This window comes from Ostrinia nubilalis, chromosome 9, assembly GCF_963855985.1.
Source record: "Ostrinia nubilalis chromosome 9, ilOstNubi1.1, whole genome shotgun sequence".
In the NCBI taxonomy this organism is placed as follows: domain Eukaryota; kingdom Metazoa; phylum Arthropoda; class Insecta; order Lepidoptera; family Crambidae; genus Ostrinia; species Ostrinia nubilalis.
Genome location: NC_087096.1, coordinates 1,566,621 through 1,585,785, shown reverse-complemented (window position 1 = coordinate 1,585,785; position 19,165 = coordinate 1,566,621). Strand labels below are relative to the sequence as shown.

General features: G+C 42.6%; 1 protein-coding gene across 1 annotated transcript in view; it reads right to left on the bottom strand.

The window, feature by feature from the left end:
* LOC135074379 (myosin heavy chain, non-muscle) overlaps positions 1-19,165 on the bottom strand; it is a 119,535-nt gene that overhangs the window by 49,124 nt on the left and 51,246 nt on the right. The window contains exons 3-12 of the mRNA XM_063968648.1: positions 14,332-14,453; positions 10,413-10,436; positions 8,721-8,813; positions 8,216-8,645; positions 6,794-8,133; positions 5,476-5,646; positions 4,664-4,831; positions 3,694-3,840; positions 1,941-2,069; positions 1,595-1,715 (exon numbers count right to left, since the gene is read on the bottom strand). Coding sequence (XP_063824718.1) covers positions 1,595-1,715; positions 1,941-2,069; positions 3,694-3,840; positions 4,664-4,831; positions 5,476-5,646; positions 6,794-8,133; positions 8,216-8,645; positions 8,721-8,813; positions 10,413-10,436; positions 14,332-14,453 — 2,745 coding nt within the window. The remainder of the gene's footprint in view (positions 1-1,594; positions 1,716-1,940; positions 2,070-3,693; positions 3,841-4,663; positions 4,832-5,475; positions 5,647-6,793; positions 8,134-8,215; positions 8,646-8,720; positions 8,814-10,412; positions 10,437-14,331; positions 14,454-19,165) is intronic.

Below are 19,165 nucleotides of genomic sequence, written 5' to 3'. Positions count from 1 at the left end.
AGCATTGTTTCTTTTGGTTAATAATAAAGTATTAAAATGTAAATGCCAAAGGATCAATTGATCAATAATTGGAGGTTGACAAAAATGTAGGTAAATATAACCTCTTACGCGGGTGACAGTATAAGGTCACAATAATAGTATTTCGTTTCTAAAATATGCACTACTGTTGTAAATATAAAACAAATAGGTACCTGTTTCGAAAGATAGAACAATGTTAACAAAATCCAACGTAATATTTTCGTAATTGCACTGTCAAATCGGTCCTAAGTATTTGCACAATTTGCACCATAAACACAATGCAATACACAGATTTAAACGTTATTTCACTTATAATTACATAAAACAGTAACAGTGATGAGTTTAGAGACCTTTTATGATATTAAATTAAATAAAAATCAGTAAATAAATTGGGACAAGTTCAAATCAGCTGTTAGCGGTAGTGTTGCCACAGGAAAAAAAAAAACCTAAAATAAATTCAAAACGCGTTATGAAAATACGCAACCTAATACTGGACTCTTTAAATATCAAATGAAAATGAGGGCTATCGGTTTTATACATAACAGTTGGCACCACTGGATTTTGATATGACCCTACTCTACAGTGGCGCCATGCTGGTGACTGCTATAACGACAGACTTGATGTAGTATTCTACATTATAGATCGTTTCATCCACGAAGTCGTACCCCACCATTCTTCCGTTAATGTTTGAGTTTTATCGGTACACGCTAAATTATATATAAGTGCACGCACACGCAAACTTCAATACAGTAATGACGCTCGGATTGTTTGGATCAAACTCCCCGCAACTCCCCCGCGCTTTCCTCGACCAAAAATTGGTGGGGCGTGTCTTCGTGGATGAAACGATCTAAAGTCTGATCGCTGAGCACGAGAATTTTGTCCAATGACCCCAAGCTACTGTCACCGCTCCTAAAGCCTCTAACCGTGACATTGGCTATCCTTATCGCTCGCGCGTAATTATATTGCTGTCGCGACTGTGCGACGGGCGGCAGCAGTGAGTGTGCGAGCGCGACAGCAATATAATTACGCGCGAGCGCTATAGCAAGTGACAGTGACGCCAATTGGTGAACGCTAAAACGTCAGCCCTGTGTGCTTAACAAGAATTTCCATTAGGTGTACTCGCTAGCGACTGCGTAAAAAAATATTGTACAGCGCTCCTAGCGGCTACTTTCAAGAACTAAAATCTTCATAAGATTTTTTTGACAAACTCGGTAGCGGGCTCACCTAACGTGACCATGAGTTTCATAGTAAGCACACTCATTAAATTAACTGGTGTAGTATTCTTCATCATAATTCTACAGGGTGTTTGGTAAATGGGTATATGAGCCGACACTAGCCCATGTTAACATGGGCATATAAATGGTATGGTGAAGTCAGAAAATTGATATCTTATTTAATTATTTTAATTTTCATACAAATCGGATTTTATAAAATTTATTTTGTATGAAAATTAAAAAAAAAATTATGATATCCAATTTCTGACTTCACCATACCATTTATATGCCCATGTTAACATGGGTGCATAGTGTCGGCTCATATACCCATTTACCTAACACCCTGTATACAGTATACTCACTGAGCACAATCTGCAGCTCCTCAACCTGTGCCTTCCTCTCGGCCAGCTGCTCCTTGACATCTTGGAGTTCCGTCTCCAGCTTCCTCTTGGCGCGGTCCACCTCTTGACGCAGTTGGTGGTCCTGTACATACGACACAATTAGTCAAAGTCCTAGCAAGAGACCCGTGATGTCCAGGAGTGCTTAAAAGTGGAGCACTTTGTGACGTCACGCGGAACTTCAACGCACTATAACTTCGTAATTACTTGTTTAATTAACAAATAAAAATATACGTGTCCAATATTTTTTGGGAATACTATTGACACACAAAGTTTTTTTAATTAGCTTATTGTTATGATTTTAATTTACCTTCAGCAGTTTCTCTTCCAATTCCGCGATGGCCGACTCTTGCTTGGCTTTGAGTTTGCTCAAGTGCTTAGCCTTCTCTTCTTCTTCTGCCAACGCTTGCGATAAGTCGTTGGCTCTTTCTTCTAGAATCTGCAAACATACATGGCAAAGTTAAACTAACAGCAACAACTGATAAACGCAACTTTAGTTGAGTCCTTTTTATGCAGAATGGTTAATTGGAGTCGCTAGATTCAAAATGGAAATCATATTTCTGCTGTAAGTTCAAATTAAACTTTGTGGTGTGGTTGGGTTGATTGATATACGGTGTAACTCCTGTGTACCCAGGATCTACAGCTCAAATTCCAATGAAGCCCAACCAGTGAAGATCAAGTTGACATAAGTTGTCACGGTATTTTAAGCCTTACTACTTTGATTTAAGGTCTTAAGTCCAACTCCAGTCATTAAAAGGGACTAATACCTGTTTTTACCACCAATCCCTATAAGCCCTATATTGTAAATGACCCCTATGTAAACAAAATTCCTGTTATTTGTTACCACAGGAGTCACTTAAAAATTAGGGATTGATGGTGAAAACAAGCATAAGTCTCTTCTTCTCTTTGTTGGTGTGAAGGCCACGTCTAAGACATAAGAAGTCACCGTATTTTGAACCTTCCTACGTTGTCCTAAGGTCTATAGTCCAACACCAGCCCTTCAAAGGTAACCAAGTCTCGTCTTACCTTCTTCTCCTTGACCAGCTTCTGGTTGGTGTCTTCGCTGAGCGCGAGGTCCTCCTCCAGCTTCTTGAGCTACAGCTTCTGGCGCGCTGCCTCCTCCTCAAGCTGTTTTGAACCTTCCCACATTGTCCTAAGGTCTATAGTCCAACTGCAGCCCTTCAAAGGTAACCAAGTCTCGTCTTACCTTCTTCTCCTTGACCAGCTTCTGGTTGGTGTCTTCGCTGAGCGCGAGGTCCTCCTCCAGCTTCTTGAGCTACAGCTTCTGGCGCACTGCCTCCTCCTCAAGCTGTTTTGAACCTTCCCACATTGCCCTAAGGTCTAAAGTGCAACACCAGCCCTTCAAAGGTAACCAAGTATCCCTTACCTTCTTCTCCTTGACCAGCTTCTGGTTGGTGTTCTCGCTAAGCGCTACGTGCCGCCTCTTCTTACAGCTGTTTTGAACCATCCCACATTGTCCTTAGATCTAAAGACCAACTTTCGTATTGGTGATTCGTAGACTTCAAGGGGTACCAAGTCTCGTCTTACCTTCTTCTCCTTGACCAGCTTCTGGTTGGTGTCTTCGCTGAGCGCGAGGTCCTCCTCCAGCTTCTTGAGCTACAGCTTCTGGCGCGCTGCCTCCTCCTCAAGCTGTTTTGAACCTTCCCACATTGTCCTAAGGTCTATAGTCCAACTGCAGCCCTTCAAACGTAACCAAGTATCCCTTACCTTCTTCTCCTTGACCAGCTTCTGGTTGGTGTCCTCGCTGAGCGCGAGGTCCTCCTCCAGCTTCTTGAGCTACAGCTTCTGGCGCGCTGCCTCTTCTTCAAGCTGTTTTGAACCTTCCCACATTGCCCTAAGGTCTAAAGTGCAATACCAGCCCTTCAAAGGTAACCAAGTATCCCTTACCTTCTTCTCCTTGACCAGCTTCTGGTTGGAGTCTTCGCTAAACGCTACGCGCCGCCTCTTCTTCCAGCTGTTTTGAACCTTCCCACATTGTCCTAAGGTCTAAAGTCCAAGAGCAACCTTTCATAAACTTCTAGAGGTACCAAGTCTCGCCTTACCTTCTTCTCCTTGACGAGCTTCTGGTTGGTGTCCTCGCTGAGCGCGAGGTCCTCCTCCAGCTTCTTGAGCTTGGAGTCACACTGCACGCGCTCCAGCTGCAGCTTCTGACGAGCTGCTTCTTCCTCTTCTAGCTGTTCTTCTAGGTCCTGGAAGAAAGGTAAAATTAGAGTTAATACATGTGATTAAAAAAGCTGCTGGACAAAGGCCTTGTCAAAGATTTCCACAAAGGTAGGTTCAGCGCTGCCCGCATCCAGGGACTTCCCGCGACTTTCACCAGATCAGCGGTCCACTCAGTGGGAGACCTGCTCATACTACGTCTTCCAGCCCATGGTTGCCACTCGACAATTTCGAGCCCCAACCGCTATCAATTCTACGACCTTTTCGTCGATAACATTTGAAATGTATTGATGCGCCGATGAATCCATTTTAGACGATTAATGTACAAGGGATATTAAGAAAATGGATGCAGGCCGCTACCAACCGGTCATTGGGGGAGGTCTATGTTCAGCAGTGTACACGTAGTCAAAAGTCAACAGCTTGAAGCTGCCAGTGATAACTGCTCGAGCAGTTGGTATTAACAGCTCAACAAATCACAAGCGCGCGCGCCGTGGAATGAAGAAAGAGCTGTCGACAGCTCGAGCAGTCAGTGTATGGCTGGCGACTGCTTGACGGCACGATGAAAATTCACCGTGCTGTCGACCGCCCGAATCAGTTGCAACCGCTCGAGCGGTTCGTGTATGTGCGTCCATAGAACTCTGCAGTTCACTGTGCAGTCGCAGCTTGAAGCTGTCGACCCTGACTGCTTCAAGCGGTCCGTGTATTGCCGGCCTTACCTGTATGTTGAGCTGCAGCCGCTTCTTCTCCTGGTGCAGCGCGTTGCAGCGCTCCTCCTCCTCGATGCGGCCTCCAGGTCGTGCAGCAGTTCCTGCAGCCGCTGCTCTCCTGGCTCGGGCTCGTAGGGAGTGTTACCTGTATATTGAGCTGCAGCCGCTTCTTCTCCTGGTGCAGCGCGTTGCAGCGCTCCTCCTCCTCTTCGATGCGGCCCTCCAGGTCGTGCAGCAGTTCTTCCAATTCCTGCTTGCGAGCGGCCGCGCGGGCCCGACTCTCTTCCGCTTCGGCGCATAGCTCTAACTCCGCCTGGAAGGAATGGGAAAGAAAATCTTTATTATATGCCTGAAAACGAGGCTTGTGATTGTAAAACAAGTGCTCTGTTTGGTAGCAGCTTGAAAGGAATCCTCGAAAGAACTGATTTTTAAGTGAAACAAGAATGGTCTAGGAGTAAAAATTGAACAAGACTGAAGGGTCATGATCATGGATTAAGGCTGGTTTTAGAATCGCGCTGACCGCTCGCTGATCGTCAGCGCTGACAAATCAAAATGTATGTAATTGAAGGGCACGTTTCTGAGTGACGTTGATCGCTCGGCGCCGACGCTCCATACATTTCGACTATCAGCGCTGACGGTCAGCGTGCGTCAGCGTGATTTTAAAACCAGCCTAAGAACTGTGGGCCTAATTACATCAAGTTAAACGCGCGTTGAACATTATTTGAATTGACATTTAGTGTGAAAATGACATTTTAAACAAGTGATCAATATGCGTCTAACTTTTTTTTATAATGAGGCCCTGAATGTTTGAAACCAAACCGAGTATAGGTGTCACGTTGTAGAAAATTTCGTATTCTCAAAAAAACAACGATCAACAAACACAAGTCCTATATAAATTCAAGTCTTGCAAAGAAATACATCGAAGTTTAAACTACAATAAAGACTTAATGTTCTCACCTGCAGCTGTTCAGCCAGCTGCGTCTTCTCGGCGTTGGCCTGCTGGTACTTCTGCTCGTACTCCACGCAGCGCTTGACCTGCGTCTCCAGCCGGTCGCGGATCTGGCGCAGCTCGTCCTCCTTCTGTGTCAACTTCTCTTCTTGCTTCGTCACTTCCAAGAGAGGTTTCACCTGGAATTCAGCAGAAGACGTTAAAACTTGTAACACAATGTAGTTATTCTTTTAAAGGCCTATTCAGACCTAAGCGGTATTCGCTACCGTCTGCGGCAGAGAAAACCCAGTGGGTATGCGGTAATAATACTGTTCAGACCTAAGCGGTATTCGCTACCGTCTGCCATGTACCTCTACCCACAGCGGTAGCGAATATCGCTCAGGTCGCTCTAGCCGCGATACTTGATACTAAATACCTGAGCGAAACCCGCGCGGTATGTACCTCTACCCACAGCGGCAGCGAATATCGCTCAGGTTTGAATAGGCCTTAAAACTCTGTGACAGCGCACACTGGGCGACAAATCGCGCGACAGACGCCACAAAACGCGTGCGCGCGTTATTCCATATAATTTAGCTATCGTCGCGACATGTCGTGGAGTATAATGATTATAAAATGACACTTGCACGAGCGTTTTTTTTTTGTCGCCTAATGTGCGCTGTCGCTTAGGTAAGGAGAAAACTCAAGTTAGTAGAAAAGGTCCGTACAATATTTAATTTTATGCATGGATTACGTATAAATTTAATCCACGCTTGTATATCTGGGTAGAATGTTATGTATGACAAAGAACTTATTTAGATAACGAATAGTTAACAGGATATAAGATTAACGTAATTCAGGTTTAATGACCACCCAGATTAAACTAATATCTATCGCCTTACTAAGCGATATCGATATCTAATAAAAATACTAGCATAAAATTCAAAATAATAATTTGAGTTGAAAAACATTAAGTCCAAACAAATCGATTGTGTGATATTTATGAAATCTTACCGATTATTTTTGTAAAAGGGCGAAGATTCCTCTATTATCCCTTATAATAATATAAACAAACTTGATTTATACTTTCAACGGACAATAGCGGTCGGCGGGTGCGAGTACACAATTAATTATACTTGGTATAATAGTCTATTGAACATGTAGGTCTTGGCAGTTATTTACATAACTTTCAACAATAATCCAAGCCAAGGTTGTTTTGAAAACATTGAAGTAGGCATATTTTGAGAATTTATATTTTGATTGTGTAATTTTTCATACCAATTAGATTCTTTACATTCCCTATTTTATTTGATACAGTTGCATAATAGTAAATCGAAAAACAATCCTTACCTTTATATACAACCTCCACCATTGCCAATTCCTTAGCTTCAAGTACGCGGCGCAGTTCCTCTGGATAATTCTGATGGCGTTGAGCTGTTGCAGCCTCTTCTGGTAATTGCGGCGCGCCAGGAACCCGCGGCAGAACGCTTGGAAGTTCACGATCAGGTCCGTGATCTTGTAGTCGCGCTCCTCCTCCAAGTGCGCCAACACTCCCGCCCTGAAGAAGATCTTCGACTGACCCACGCGGAACAAATTATGATCCAGCTCCAGAGCCTCGATCATCTGCTCGCAGGCCTTCTTCCCATCCATGAATCCCTTAGGAATTATGTTCGGCGTCAGCAGCTCGTAACGCTGCCTGAACTCCTGGAACGGTATACGGTTGGGGAAACCTTGTCTGCATATCCTGATACCCTCGAGCACACCATTGCATCGGAGCTGATCAAGAACTAAAGGCGCTTCGATCTTGCCAGCCTTCTTTTCGTGGTTTGGAATGATACACCTCACGAAGTTCGGATTTGTGTTTCTGAGAGTCGCCATCAATTTCGTCAACTGTTCTTTGTACAACTGTGACACGGTCCTGAACATACCCTTTCTCGTTCTGGCACCGAATTGGGTGTCAGTCATGGCTTGCTGCGCCATACCGACGATCTCGGCGTCCTTCCAAATGTGGCATACGAAAGGATCCTGGGAGGACTGAAGAAGTGACACCACGTTCTCGTTAAGAGGGTCCATGTTCTTCATCAGCCACTGTGCCGCTGAGTAATCCACTTTCCCAGCGTAGTGGATGATCGCGAAGTCAGCGATACCACGGAAATCTGTCTTCATAAACTTAGGGTGGACGGAGTGAGCAGACACTAGTTTCTCAACGAAAGTCTTGTCTGTCGCTTTGGGGAACCAACACTCCTCGTCCAGGAGCGCCATGATACCCATGGGTTTGTCGATAAGGTCGATGGTCGGTTGCAGATCGAGTCCGAAATCAATAAATTTCCACTCGATTCCTTCCCTCTGGTACTCTTCCTGCTCGAGAATGAACATCGTGTGATTGAACAGTTGCTGCAACTTTTCGTTTGTGTAGTTGATGCAGAGCTGTTCAAACGAGTTCAGGTCGAAGATTTCAAAACCTGCCATATCGAGGATGCCGATAAACGAGGCACCCTGTCTCTTCGTTCTGTCTAGCGACCTGTTGATTCTGTTGACCAGCCATCTGAAGAGGCGCTCGTAGCACGCCTTTCCGATGGCTTCCACGGAGAATTCTACTTGTTCCTTAGTCTGTGCTTTCGTTACGAAATCACGACCCACTTTGATTCTTGGTTTTAGGAAAGCTTTCGTCATTTCTGTTACCGAAAGACCTGTAATTGGAAAAATAGCACATAAGCAAACTATCATTAAGTGATGTACGATGAACATTGATTATCATATCAGTATGCTTACCTAACAAATGCGCGATTTTCTGCGCTACTGTGTTGTCAGGCAGCGTGGCCTGATCAGAGTTCCTCTCCTGCTTGAACTGCATGGATCCGAACAAGAGAACCGCCGACACTATTCTGAAGATGGAATTGAAGTCTTCCATGTTCATGCCCATGATATTCATGGACTTGATAGTCGCTTGGAATTCGACCGTATCATCAATTCCTGGTACTGGTAACGCGGCATTTGACAAGAAGGGGTAACTTTTGGGGTCTTCTAGAATGTACTCCGCTTTTTGCTGCGGCGTCGCTCCTGCTAGAAGTTGGTAGAAGATGTGGAATGTCCGTTCGTCTTTCGCTTGCCTGATGGCTCTCGATTTTTCTAATAAGTACGTTTCGATGTTCGCGCCCGCTATGAAGCCTGACGCGTCGAAGTTTATTCTTATGAATTTACCCTGAAATACATCGTTGTCGTTTAGACCAGCAAGTCAACTTGGATTGACGGTGCTTACATATTTCATGATACTTACAAATCTTGACGAGTTGTCGTTTTTGACTGTTTTAGCATTACCAAAGGCTTCTAAAATAGGGTTAGCCTGCAGCAACTGTTGTTCCAACTCTCCCTATAAAATATACATGATCTATTAATTCCTCAATTCTTATTTGGTCAGCAAACCTCTTGTAGAGTATGCAAGCTGTCAATCACCAAACTGATTAAATTAATGATACTTTTATGCCAGTCCTGAAAAAAGTCTCCAATTCGTTGAATAATTTTTGCACAGTATTGAATTTATTAGGTTTTGGCAGATTTTACTAAAGAGAAATTCTCAGAACTGGCATAAAACGGGCATAATTTTATTAGTTACCTTCCTTTTAAGGGTGTATCTATAGCTCAAATACAGGAACTTTTTATGAGTCGTATTTGAGACACAGATTACAACCAGAAAAAGAAGTCAACTAATGAAACAACACCCTTTATTAAATAATTTTGGTTTAGTAATAAAATGGGATAATTACTGAGTCAAAGATGCAATGAGTGACGTCACAAATGGTGTTAATGTTGTTACTGTTAGCGGTTACCTCGAACGTGGGTCCATTGGTCTACGGCGATAGCAGCGTGGAATGAAAGGTTAATGCTCATGAGCGGACTGACAAACGTTATCTGTCTAAATGGGGCATTCAGACAGATCATTCATCTTAGCGAAATACAAAAGGGCTTTATTATGAGATGGTCTTATACAAAATTCATTAAAAATCTATGTTGTTTTCAAACGCCCGTATTCATAAACGATGCTTGCTTATGTGAAACAGCAAATCGAACGCACAGCTTTAAAAGGAGCTCTGTGATTGGTTCGTGTGTTACCCTGTGCGTCCACGCGCACTGTGAAACCTCATAGTAATATTTGTGAAAACAGGCGTTAATGTGATACATAAGGTAAAGATCTCATAATAAAACCTTATTGGAATACCATTTAACACGAAAATAGCTGTGTCTAGTCGCAAAATGTTAAAATGTTTCTAACGATGTTAATGAGTTAATGATTGTTAATTTAACAAAACGTACACAATAAGCATTATGTATTAATACTATGACGTGTTACGATTGGAGCCGAGCGTTATATTAATGTCTGATATCATTCGTTACCGATAAAATGAGGTACTGTTTCTACATGAATAATTATACGATTAATTACTTTCATTACTGTTCACTATTAAAAGGCAAATTATTGTAAATTGATAAAACTTAGATAACAGATTGTTAACAACCTTTCTTTTGATAAATAGTTAATTTCATAAATTACTAGTCAATACGGAAAATATTTAACTTTTTTTGAATAAGTTTAGTATTTTTATTAGGAATATAAAAACCCATCCATGCGGACATGCAATAAACTTTAATGAATCCCAAAAAACCACGGATTTAGCGAACATTCCAATCGTGATAAATTGTCCTTAAATAAATATTTACAACAGATTTCTGGTTGATCTTCAATGAGACGTCTTACGTAGTTTTTAATTAAACAAATTAGTTACTTCTTGATTTATATTATGCAAAGCTCAAGACTTAATTCGGACTCAACCACAAGTTTGATTCAAGATTTGGTGAATCTAGTATCATCCTCAAGACCGTCTTACTGAAAACCATTCATTTGAGACCGAGGACAATGTACCACTGTTCCAGACAACGTCAAGCGTGATCCGGTCGTATCATTTGGACTTACTATAATCAACTGCGGAGTCGGTCCCTGCGGCGGCAGCGGTTCGTGGGGAAATAAAAAATATATTACATGAGTGTGAAGACTGAGGGTAGGCGATACAGGGTGAGCGAGTCAAATTATACGTCATAGTTTCAATTTACAACTAAATTAACTGGTCGTGATCACAGTAAAGTTACTTCTTCATTTTTTGCTGACGAAATGCTTAGTTCTAAAGCTTGGAATCAGCTACTCGGACACTTGGACGTGCAGTCAGCTTCAAATAGTTCGTGGCATCCAAAGTGGCCAAAAAGTAGTTAACACAACCTTATATCCAATGTAACAAAGACATGTCGCGAACTTTTTGGCTACTTTGGATGTCACGAAGTATTTGACGCTGACTGCCTTACGTGATCGTCAGAATAAAATGACAAAAGGGACGTTTGCTGTAATCGCCACTCATAGCTTCAATAGCTTGATAACAAATACGCAGCGACGTTTACTTGGGTATATTATCAATTTCTATTAGAAGACACATTTCAAGACTTTATGGATAGATGGATGTCCCACTGACCTATACTTTGACTCGCCCTGTAAACTCTGCAACTATCACGCGTGCTAAATACATTATAATCGACGACTCACAGTAAAATCTCACGTTAGTGACGTATAACCATAGTCCTGCCAAACAAGACAATGACTTTGAATTCGAGATCATTGACTCCAAAAAGTATACAATGGCGTAACTGATTCACATACGAAAGATAATTATTTTATAGCCACATTTCAATCGTTTGAAAGGGTGCGGTCTGATTCACCATATTTTTGAGAATGTTCTTTTTAGCATTTACTACAGTTAGGTTAATCTTTGGATGTTACTGTGAGTGGCATAAGAAAGTAGTAACAAACTACATTTAGCTTCAATTTCACACCAAACAATTTGAATTACTTTTTTAAATATATTAAACATTAAGATAAACAGAAGTGAACTTCAACAGAACTTCAGTTTGAATTGGATAGCAAGGTAAAACTTCAGAACAATGATGAATATTAATAAATATGTATTAATAATTTCTGACTAAAATATATTAAAGTGTCAATGACACTGGATCACATAGCGTTTAGTGTAAAATCAAAGTAAATAATGTAGAATTCGACAGATGAAGAATGTGTTTGAAGATCGAGATAGTAGTTCTATCCTCCTCACTCACTATACTTTAAGAGCAAAGAGCCAAACCTATTCTTCATCAACGTGGTTACTTCATCATCTTCATACCTAGCAGCAATAGGACCAGTACAGTGCCGTACAGCATGCCACCGTCCATGCAAGGTGCACCAGATGTGGAATATTGTACAAGGTACTTATACAGTCAAAACCGCGGATAAAATCTAGCATATGCCCTTATAGAACCTTAATTAAAAACACATTTGCACGAGGACAGCTTTTTGTCTGGAATTTTCCAATCTGGGTCATTGCATCTAAGTTAGGTGCTATAAAAATCATAAAATATCCAATGTAGGACACGAGTAAATTGCGCAAGATTATTTAAACTCGACTGAGTTTGTTACTAAATGTATTTTATGCAATGATGCAATATTCGATTCAAGTCGTAAAACTTTCCTCGCACAACTAAAATTCAAGAATTACAGCTACAGGCATAGAAGTCGCAAAGTATGACAATGCAATAAAAACTTTCTAGACCATAAACAGTACAAGTAAGCATTGTCATGGTTCCGAAGAGAAGGTATTGAGCCATTGTTTTATGTCGAATTGGAATTGTGCAAGTAGCGATCAACTATGAAATGCATAGTTCAGGTATCACAATAGGTTTATAGCTTCTACAGAACACTAGCTACGAGTACAAGAGACCTATTCAGACTTGAGATATTCGTAAAAATCATTCTTTTTGTTCAGAGAAAATTTTACCTTTGATAATTTAAAACCAAACTTACTTCATAAAAAAAAATCTAGAGTTAAAACCGATTAATTTGGTATTTCTTACGAGTGTCAATTTTTGTGTATGCAATCAGTAAAATTAAATGTAATACTTAAATCAATTTTTAACATCAATAGCAAATACTGCAATGAGTTACAGACAATACAGTCAATCGTGATATAACTAGCTCTGCTTATGTGTTTGTAATCTACAATACGTGCTATATGAAAACATTATCGCTGATTCACACACGTCGCGTACTACGAACACAAACGATACATCTGTCAACGTATGCACTTCTTAATAAATCTAGCGCAAATTGACACTGATGATTCAAGCCTTATTAATCAGCTGGTATACTCAATCTAATTTAGAAAAAAAAAATAGGACATTAGTAGCTTAATCGAGCTTTACGTATAATAATAATGTAGCCTATAATGCTATAATTCAGATTTTCTCAAAATCTTACCCGATAACGGTAGTCGAACCAATAGTACGCGCGCTAAAAAAGTCACATTCTCATTTTTAAATTCTTGACCCAGTGCAGTATTAAACGATTAAAAGGATTGGTCATACATGAGCGCCGTAAATGGCATGGCATTTACGCCCTCACCTCGTGTGTAATCGCCTTAACGAGCCACATTAGCGCTCGAACATGGCAATTCAGCTAATGCGCACTCGCCCTTAATTTCTATCTTTACGATACCTAAAACATCTCATTAACACGATAAACATGTGGATTTATATCTCGGTGATTTACTTCAGTATAACAGATTGATATCTTTTTTAAACCGTAAGCGGGCTAGACGTGACAAGGCAGTATATTAGTTTTATTGGATACTGTCTGAATTGCATTTACATCTGAATGTCCATTGAGGCAATCAGCGGTAACTACTACAGTTTTACGACTGGGGAATTTTATTATTAGTTTTAATTGACATATCAACGACCTGGATAACCTACTTGAATATCAAATACCCTTGGAAGTGAGATAGCTATTTGAATACATATTAATAAACTCTAGCTGTTCCAAGTCTCAAAATGGTACTAATACGATTGGGTTTAACTAACGTATTCCCTCAGTTTTTTTTCCTTTTAGTCCTCAACATGCTACCATATCAAAGCCTCCTCAATTCTATTGCCTCAGTTCTAGACTAATGACATCCAGATGGTCCACAACAAAGCCTGCTCCTATTGCCTTAGTTGTAGACTATCATGACTATGGTATTGTCCTCCTGACATCCAGCTGGTCAGTCTCCTCAATCCTACTGCCTCAGTTGTAAGACTTATTATATTAAGGTCCTGCTTTCATTAGGCCTTCTTAATTCTATTGCATCAGTTTTAAACTATAATCCGGTCGAGCTAACTGCGCACCTGGCAGCCGTGACGTCACATCGACGCTCTGGACGAACGCGGGGAGGTGTACGAGAAGGTAAAAGAGTCACATTCCAGCGAGGTCCGCAGTTAGTTCAATCGAGTTGTACAGTATTAGCCTAGGCGCAGACCACGGACTTTTAGTTGGCCGATAGTTGAGTCGGGCTGTTAATCAGTATGAACATGATTGAGGTTGAGAGCCATCTGCGCTCACCTATTGCCCGGTGAAGCTGAAAAAGCCGCTCACGGCTATCAGCATAGTCCGTCCGAAAAAAAAAGTATGAACATTGAACATGTATGAAAGTGCACCCATTACACCGATTTGGTATCGGCCGATTCTTCATACAAATTAAAATCGGGCCCAACTATGGGCCAAGTAAAAGTCGGTGGTCTGCGCCTAGGCTTAAGGCTGGTTTTAGTGTCACGCGGACCGTCCGGTGCGGACCCGCTCCGCACGGCCAATCTGTATGAACTTCTAGGGAGCGTTTTAGAGTAATGCGGTCCGGAGGAACCGCTCCGCTCCCTAGCAGTTCATACAGATCAGCTGTGCGGAGCGATCCGCACTGACAGTCCGCGTGACACTAAAACCAGCCTAAAGTTCTGCTGGCACCCAGCTGGTCATCAAAGGCTCTTACCGCTCCAGATCCCTTGGGCTTGGAGGCAGCGACGTACGCCAAGTACTGGATGACCTTCTTCGTGTTTTCCGTCTTGCCCGCACCCGACTCGCCCGTGCACAGGATGGACTGGTCCTCGCGATCTGAAAGTGTCACATGTTACCATCAGCATGATAATTTTTGATGACTGCCAACTTATGGCTGAATAAACAAACGCGAAAGCCATAATGTAAGAAGTTGATGAACTGAGGTCAGAGGCAGTGCCGTATTATCCATAAGGCACTTTAGGCCAGTGCCTAGGGGCCCACTATAACCAGGGGCCCAGCACTCGATTATTTTTATGTAACAAAACTCAAACCACCTTAAAACTTCGTCTTATTTTGGTTTACACATTCAATCGTCATAATTATTTCGATATTGTGGAACCTAATTCATTTTCGTAACGTTGGCATTACTGCTTTGGTTTACATGACGGGTCGACCGTCGACACCCTTCAGAGGCTAAAAAGCCTCACTGAGGAGGCTAGGGAGAGGGGTGACTGAGGGTGTGTTGGCTGTATCATTCGATATAGCCAACGCTTTCAATACCATCCCTCATTCCACCATATTCTAGGCACTTCAACATCACAGAGTGCCTCAGTGTCAGTAACTTCGAGCGCTGCTGGCCGATCACTTACGGAATCGCGAAGTCCTGTATGTTAACAGAGACAGCCAGCAGCTCTAACGGTGCGGCGTAGCCAGCGGGGTTCCGCAGGGTTCGGTGCTCGGTCCACTCTTGTGGAACCTAGGCTTCAACTGGCTCCTCCGGGGCGTCCTTCTCGCGGGCATGAGTTTCATATGCTATGCGGATGACACTCTGGTCACTGCCCGGGGGAAGACATTTGGGGCCGCGGCACGGCTGGCGTCAGCGGGCGGCACATTCTTCGGCTGAAAGTCGCGCTGGAGAAGACTGAGGCCCTCTTCTTGCTGGGCCCTCCCGACGCCCACATTGTGGTTGAGGACGTTAGGATTGACGTCAAAGATGAAATATCTGGGCCTCACGCTTGACGGGAGGTGGCATTTTAGCCCGCACTTCAACGGACTAGCGCCACGCCTCCTCAAGGCAGCCGGTGCACTGAGTTGGCTCCTCCCGAATTTGGGAGGGCCACAAACGAGGTGTCGTCGACTTTATGCCGGCGTTCTGAGGAGCATGGCGCTGTATGGCGCATCAATCTGGGCGGACGCACTCAACAAGAGGGAGAATGCCGCCCTTCTGCGCAGGCCCCAGCGGGCCATAGGCCCATAGCGCAGAAAGTCTCAAGGACCTACCGAACGGTAGGGCACGCTGCGGCGTGCGTCCTCGCTGGTACTCCTCATTGGGAGCTAGAAGCTGGAGTCTTGTTTGTTATCTATCACTGGATGGCAGACCAGAAGGCGCGTGAAAAGCGCCCGGCCCTGGAACGGCGCGGTGCCGTCAAGTAGGAAGAGCGCGAGATCATGATCGACCGCTGGAAGGAAGACATGACTCGCGCGCAGTTTGGCCGCCGCAATCTGGACGCCATTGGTCCTGTTCTGGACCAATGGTTGGAACGACCGCACGGGTTCCTCACGTTCCGTCTGGCGCAGGTGCTGACCGGGCATGGCTGCTTCAGTTCGTCCCTGCATAGGATCGGGCGAGAGGAATCCCCGCTGTGCCACAAATGCGACGCGGCGGATGACACGGTGCAGCACACCCTCGCGGTCTGCACAAGCTGGGAGGAGTAGCGCCGTGTCCTCACTGCGGTCGTGGGCCGGGATCTTTCGCTTCCGAGCCTGGTCAACGCCATTCTAGGAAGTGAAGGATGCTGGATGGCGGTCGCCTCCTTTTGCGAAGAGGTCATCCTTCAGAAAGAGGCAGCGGAGCGCGAGCGGAAGTACGATCCTCTCGCCTCATCGCTCCACAGGCGGAGAAGGGGGTGGAGAAGACGGTTGTACCGTTGTACGATCGTTCTACTCTCCCTCCAGGTGGCGGCCAGCAGGCAGGGGTGCGGGGACACCCTTGTCACCTCCGTCTGATGGGAACGGCTTGGCGTTTCGGGCCATTTCCGTCGGCGTCGTGTAGGGTCCGCCGTGTAGGCGAGCTGTCGCCGGTGGTGTCGCAGAAGTCTAAGGCTACTCGCGACACTTGGACTTGGGCGATGACGGAACGCCGTGGAGGCTTTAGTGTAGGGTTAGGAGAAATTTGGCTTCATTCCAGACGAGAAAAAAATTACCGGAGCTCGAGAATTCTCGAGTTTCGATTTTGAAGCTTTAATATTCTTGAAAGCCTATTTCCTTAGACAAAAGTAAGTTTTTTATTATTAAATAGGTTAACTTTGCTTTTAGACTGGTCCAATCTTTCCTTTTTTAACTGATTTGCAAGTAATGATCTCAATCGAAACTAATAATATTATTCACCTACGAGTATGCTATGTTTCTAATGTTTGTTTAACTGACTGATTTAAAGATTGAAAAATATGTTAACTGTTTGTTAGGTTAGGTAGGTACTCGTAAATAATACGTTTATTCAAGTCGTTATCTTTAAGAAATTTTAAAATTTATTATAAAGTTTTTTTTTTATAAATGTAGGTTTATTATCGTAATTTTTCTATTAATATGGACTCGTGTTCTTTGGAAAACAAAGGGTTTTCGCGAATGAAAGATCCGCTAGATGGCGGGACGTGGATGTGGGGTCTGACTGCTGCGTGATTGGTGGATTTTGACAATCTGTCAATGTCATGTTAAAAATAACCAATCATGCAGCATTTGGACCTCGCGTCTACGTATTGCCATCTGACGTATTTTTCGTTCGCGAAAACCCTCATTATAGCTCCAGATGTTTATGGTTATTTATCCTTAAATTACACGCGACTTTATGGCTTTTGTTCCTTTCGTTAATTACTAAGTAATGCTTATTAGTTAATATTAATTATGAAAGAAGATTTTATTTTTTCTTTCTTTCCTTACCCAAATAAGTGGTACTAAATTCTAAAATTGATTGTTGTGCAATAAAAGTAGGTATATTAGATTTAAAAAATCCTGTTTTTATTACATTTCAACCGATTTCAACAGTTATAATAAAAAGACTCGAGGCCCGAGAAAACTCGAGACTTTGGCCTCGAGAATCCCACACACCACCCTGTCCCCCGGCAGTGGTGACGGTGCGCAAAGCATTTCTTCCGCGACAAAAAAAGGGGGGCCCGAAACGAGCTGTGCCTAGGGGCCCCGAGATGGTTAATCCGGCCCTGGTCAGAGGGCTTTTGTTTAGCGCTCACCAGGATGGCGCTACTGTAGAGTAAGGTCATGTCATCTTTTAGGTATAAAAACAATAGCCCTCATTGAGAATTCAAATTCCAGTGGTAGTTTTAGTGTAATGAGCACTTTCTTTGGTTATCTTTTGTCTATAGCCATTATACGAGAAGTACAAACTCTACTTTCACAAGGTATCAAATGTAAAAAACAAGGGGTTGTTTTTTTTTTCATATATCCAGCATATTATCTTTGCAAAACAATTTTCATTGTTTCTCTTGCTCAATCTAGTATCTATGAGCATGAAAATAAAAAATACTTCTAATCGGGTGACTTATGTGCGACGTAATAAGGACAAAAGAGAGCACTTTCACACAACTATACAAAATAAATAATGAACATCACGCATCAAAAGCGTGACTGTAAAATAAAACTATAGATAAGTATCCTTTTAAAAGACAAATTCAGTATTTAATGTCATCCTATTAAAGGAGTGTTTTCGAACTGGTTCGAATAAATAGTAAAAAAAAACGAGAACATTTAAGGTGTAGAATCAACAAATACTCGTAAAATATCGCTAAATGCTAATGGAATCTTAAGTAAGCTTTTCAATAGTTACATCGTGTTAGTTTGAGTGTAATTAAAACCATACATAAAGTGAATTTTTTTTTTCATTTCAGCCAAATGACGTCACTTCTGGACAAAGGCCTCCCCCAAGGATTTCCATAACGACCAGTCCTGCGTTATTTTTTAAAATGACTCAAAGTCAAAACCATGCAAGCAAGCAAGGCATGTCAGCTGTATTGCACCTCAAAACTCCAAACAAAGGTGCGGCTTGGTAATTAGTGCGTACATTTGTGGTACCCCACTCCCCCCTTGTTTACTATCGTGTCGCGTTGGGAAACGACTCGTAGGCGTTTCCTGGCAGTGCCGGTCGCTCATTAGTAAGGCTCATATTGTTGCATTGTAGTGATGCGCGGCTGTTTTCCATTTCCTTATGCCTTTCCCCTCCCCCTTCCCATTACTCAACCCTTTCGAAGAGGGGTTGTTTTAAAAAGTTCTGATAACGCAGTAAAACTTCTGGTAAGTAAGATGGATAACCCTAAATTTGTTTCAAATGTTTCTTTAAAACAAACTTGTTTTTATGCCTTCTTCAAGTCAACCAGGCTCGTCGCTCAAATGTGTTTTTATTCTATCTGTACATGAGTTGAACTATTTTTCCATGAAAAACACTTATCAGGCTATTCAACGTGACAAATGCACTACAGTTCACCAAACTTTATCATTATTCTTCAAAGGTTTAAAGAAAATTCTTAAGATATCCCAATCACCCGCATAAACAACCCGTCTGTTCACCAAAGACAACACTAGAGCCATAGATAAGCGACTGGTTTTGAAGGCATTTGTCTAATTGTGCGCTAATGGCGAACGACGATACGAATGAGTTACGAGTTACGATTCAAGACGTCCTTTCGGTTTCGGGAACACTACAGTTTTTACTAAGAATTTCACCCGGGAAAATAAGTAAAAGTTAATACTTTATTATTGTTTGTTCTATAAATGTGCATGTAGCTTACATTACGTGTATCAGGCGCTGTACAAGTTGTAGT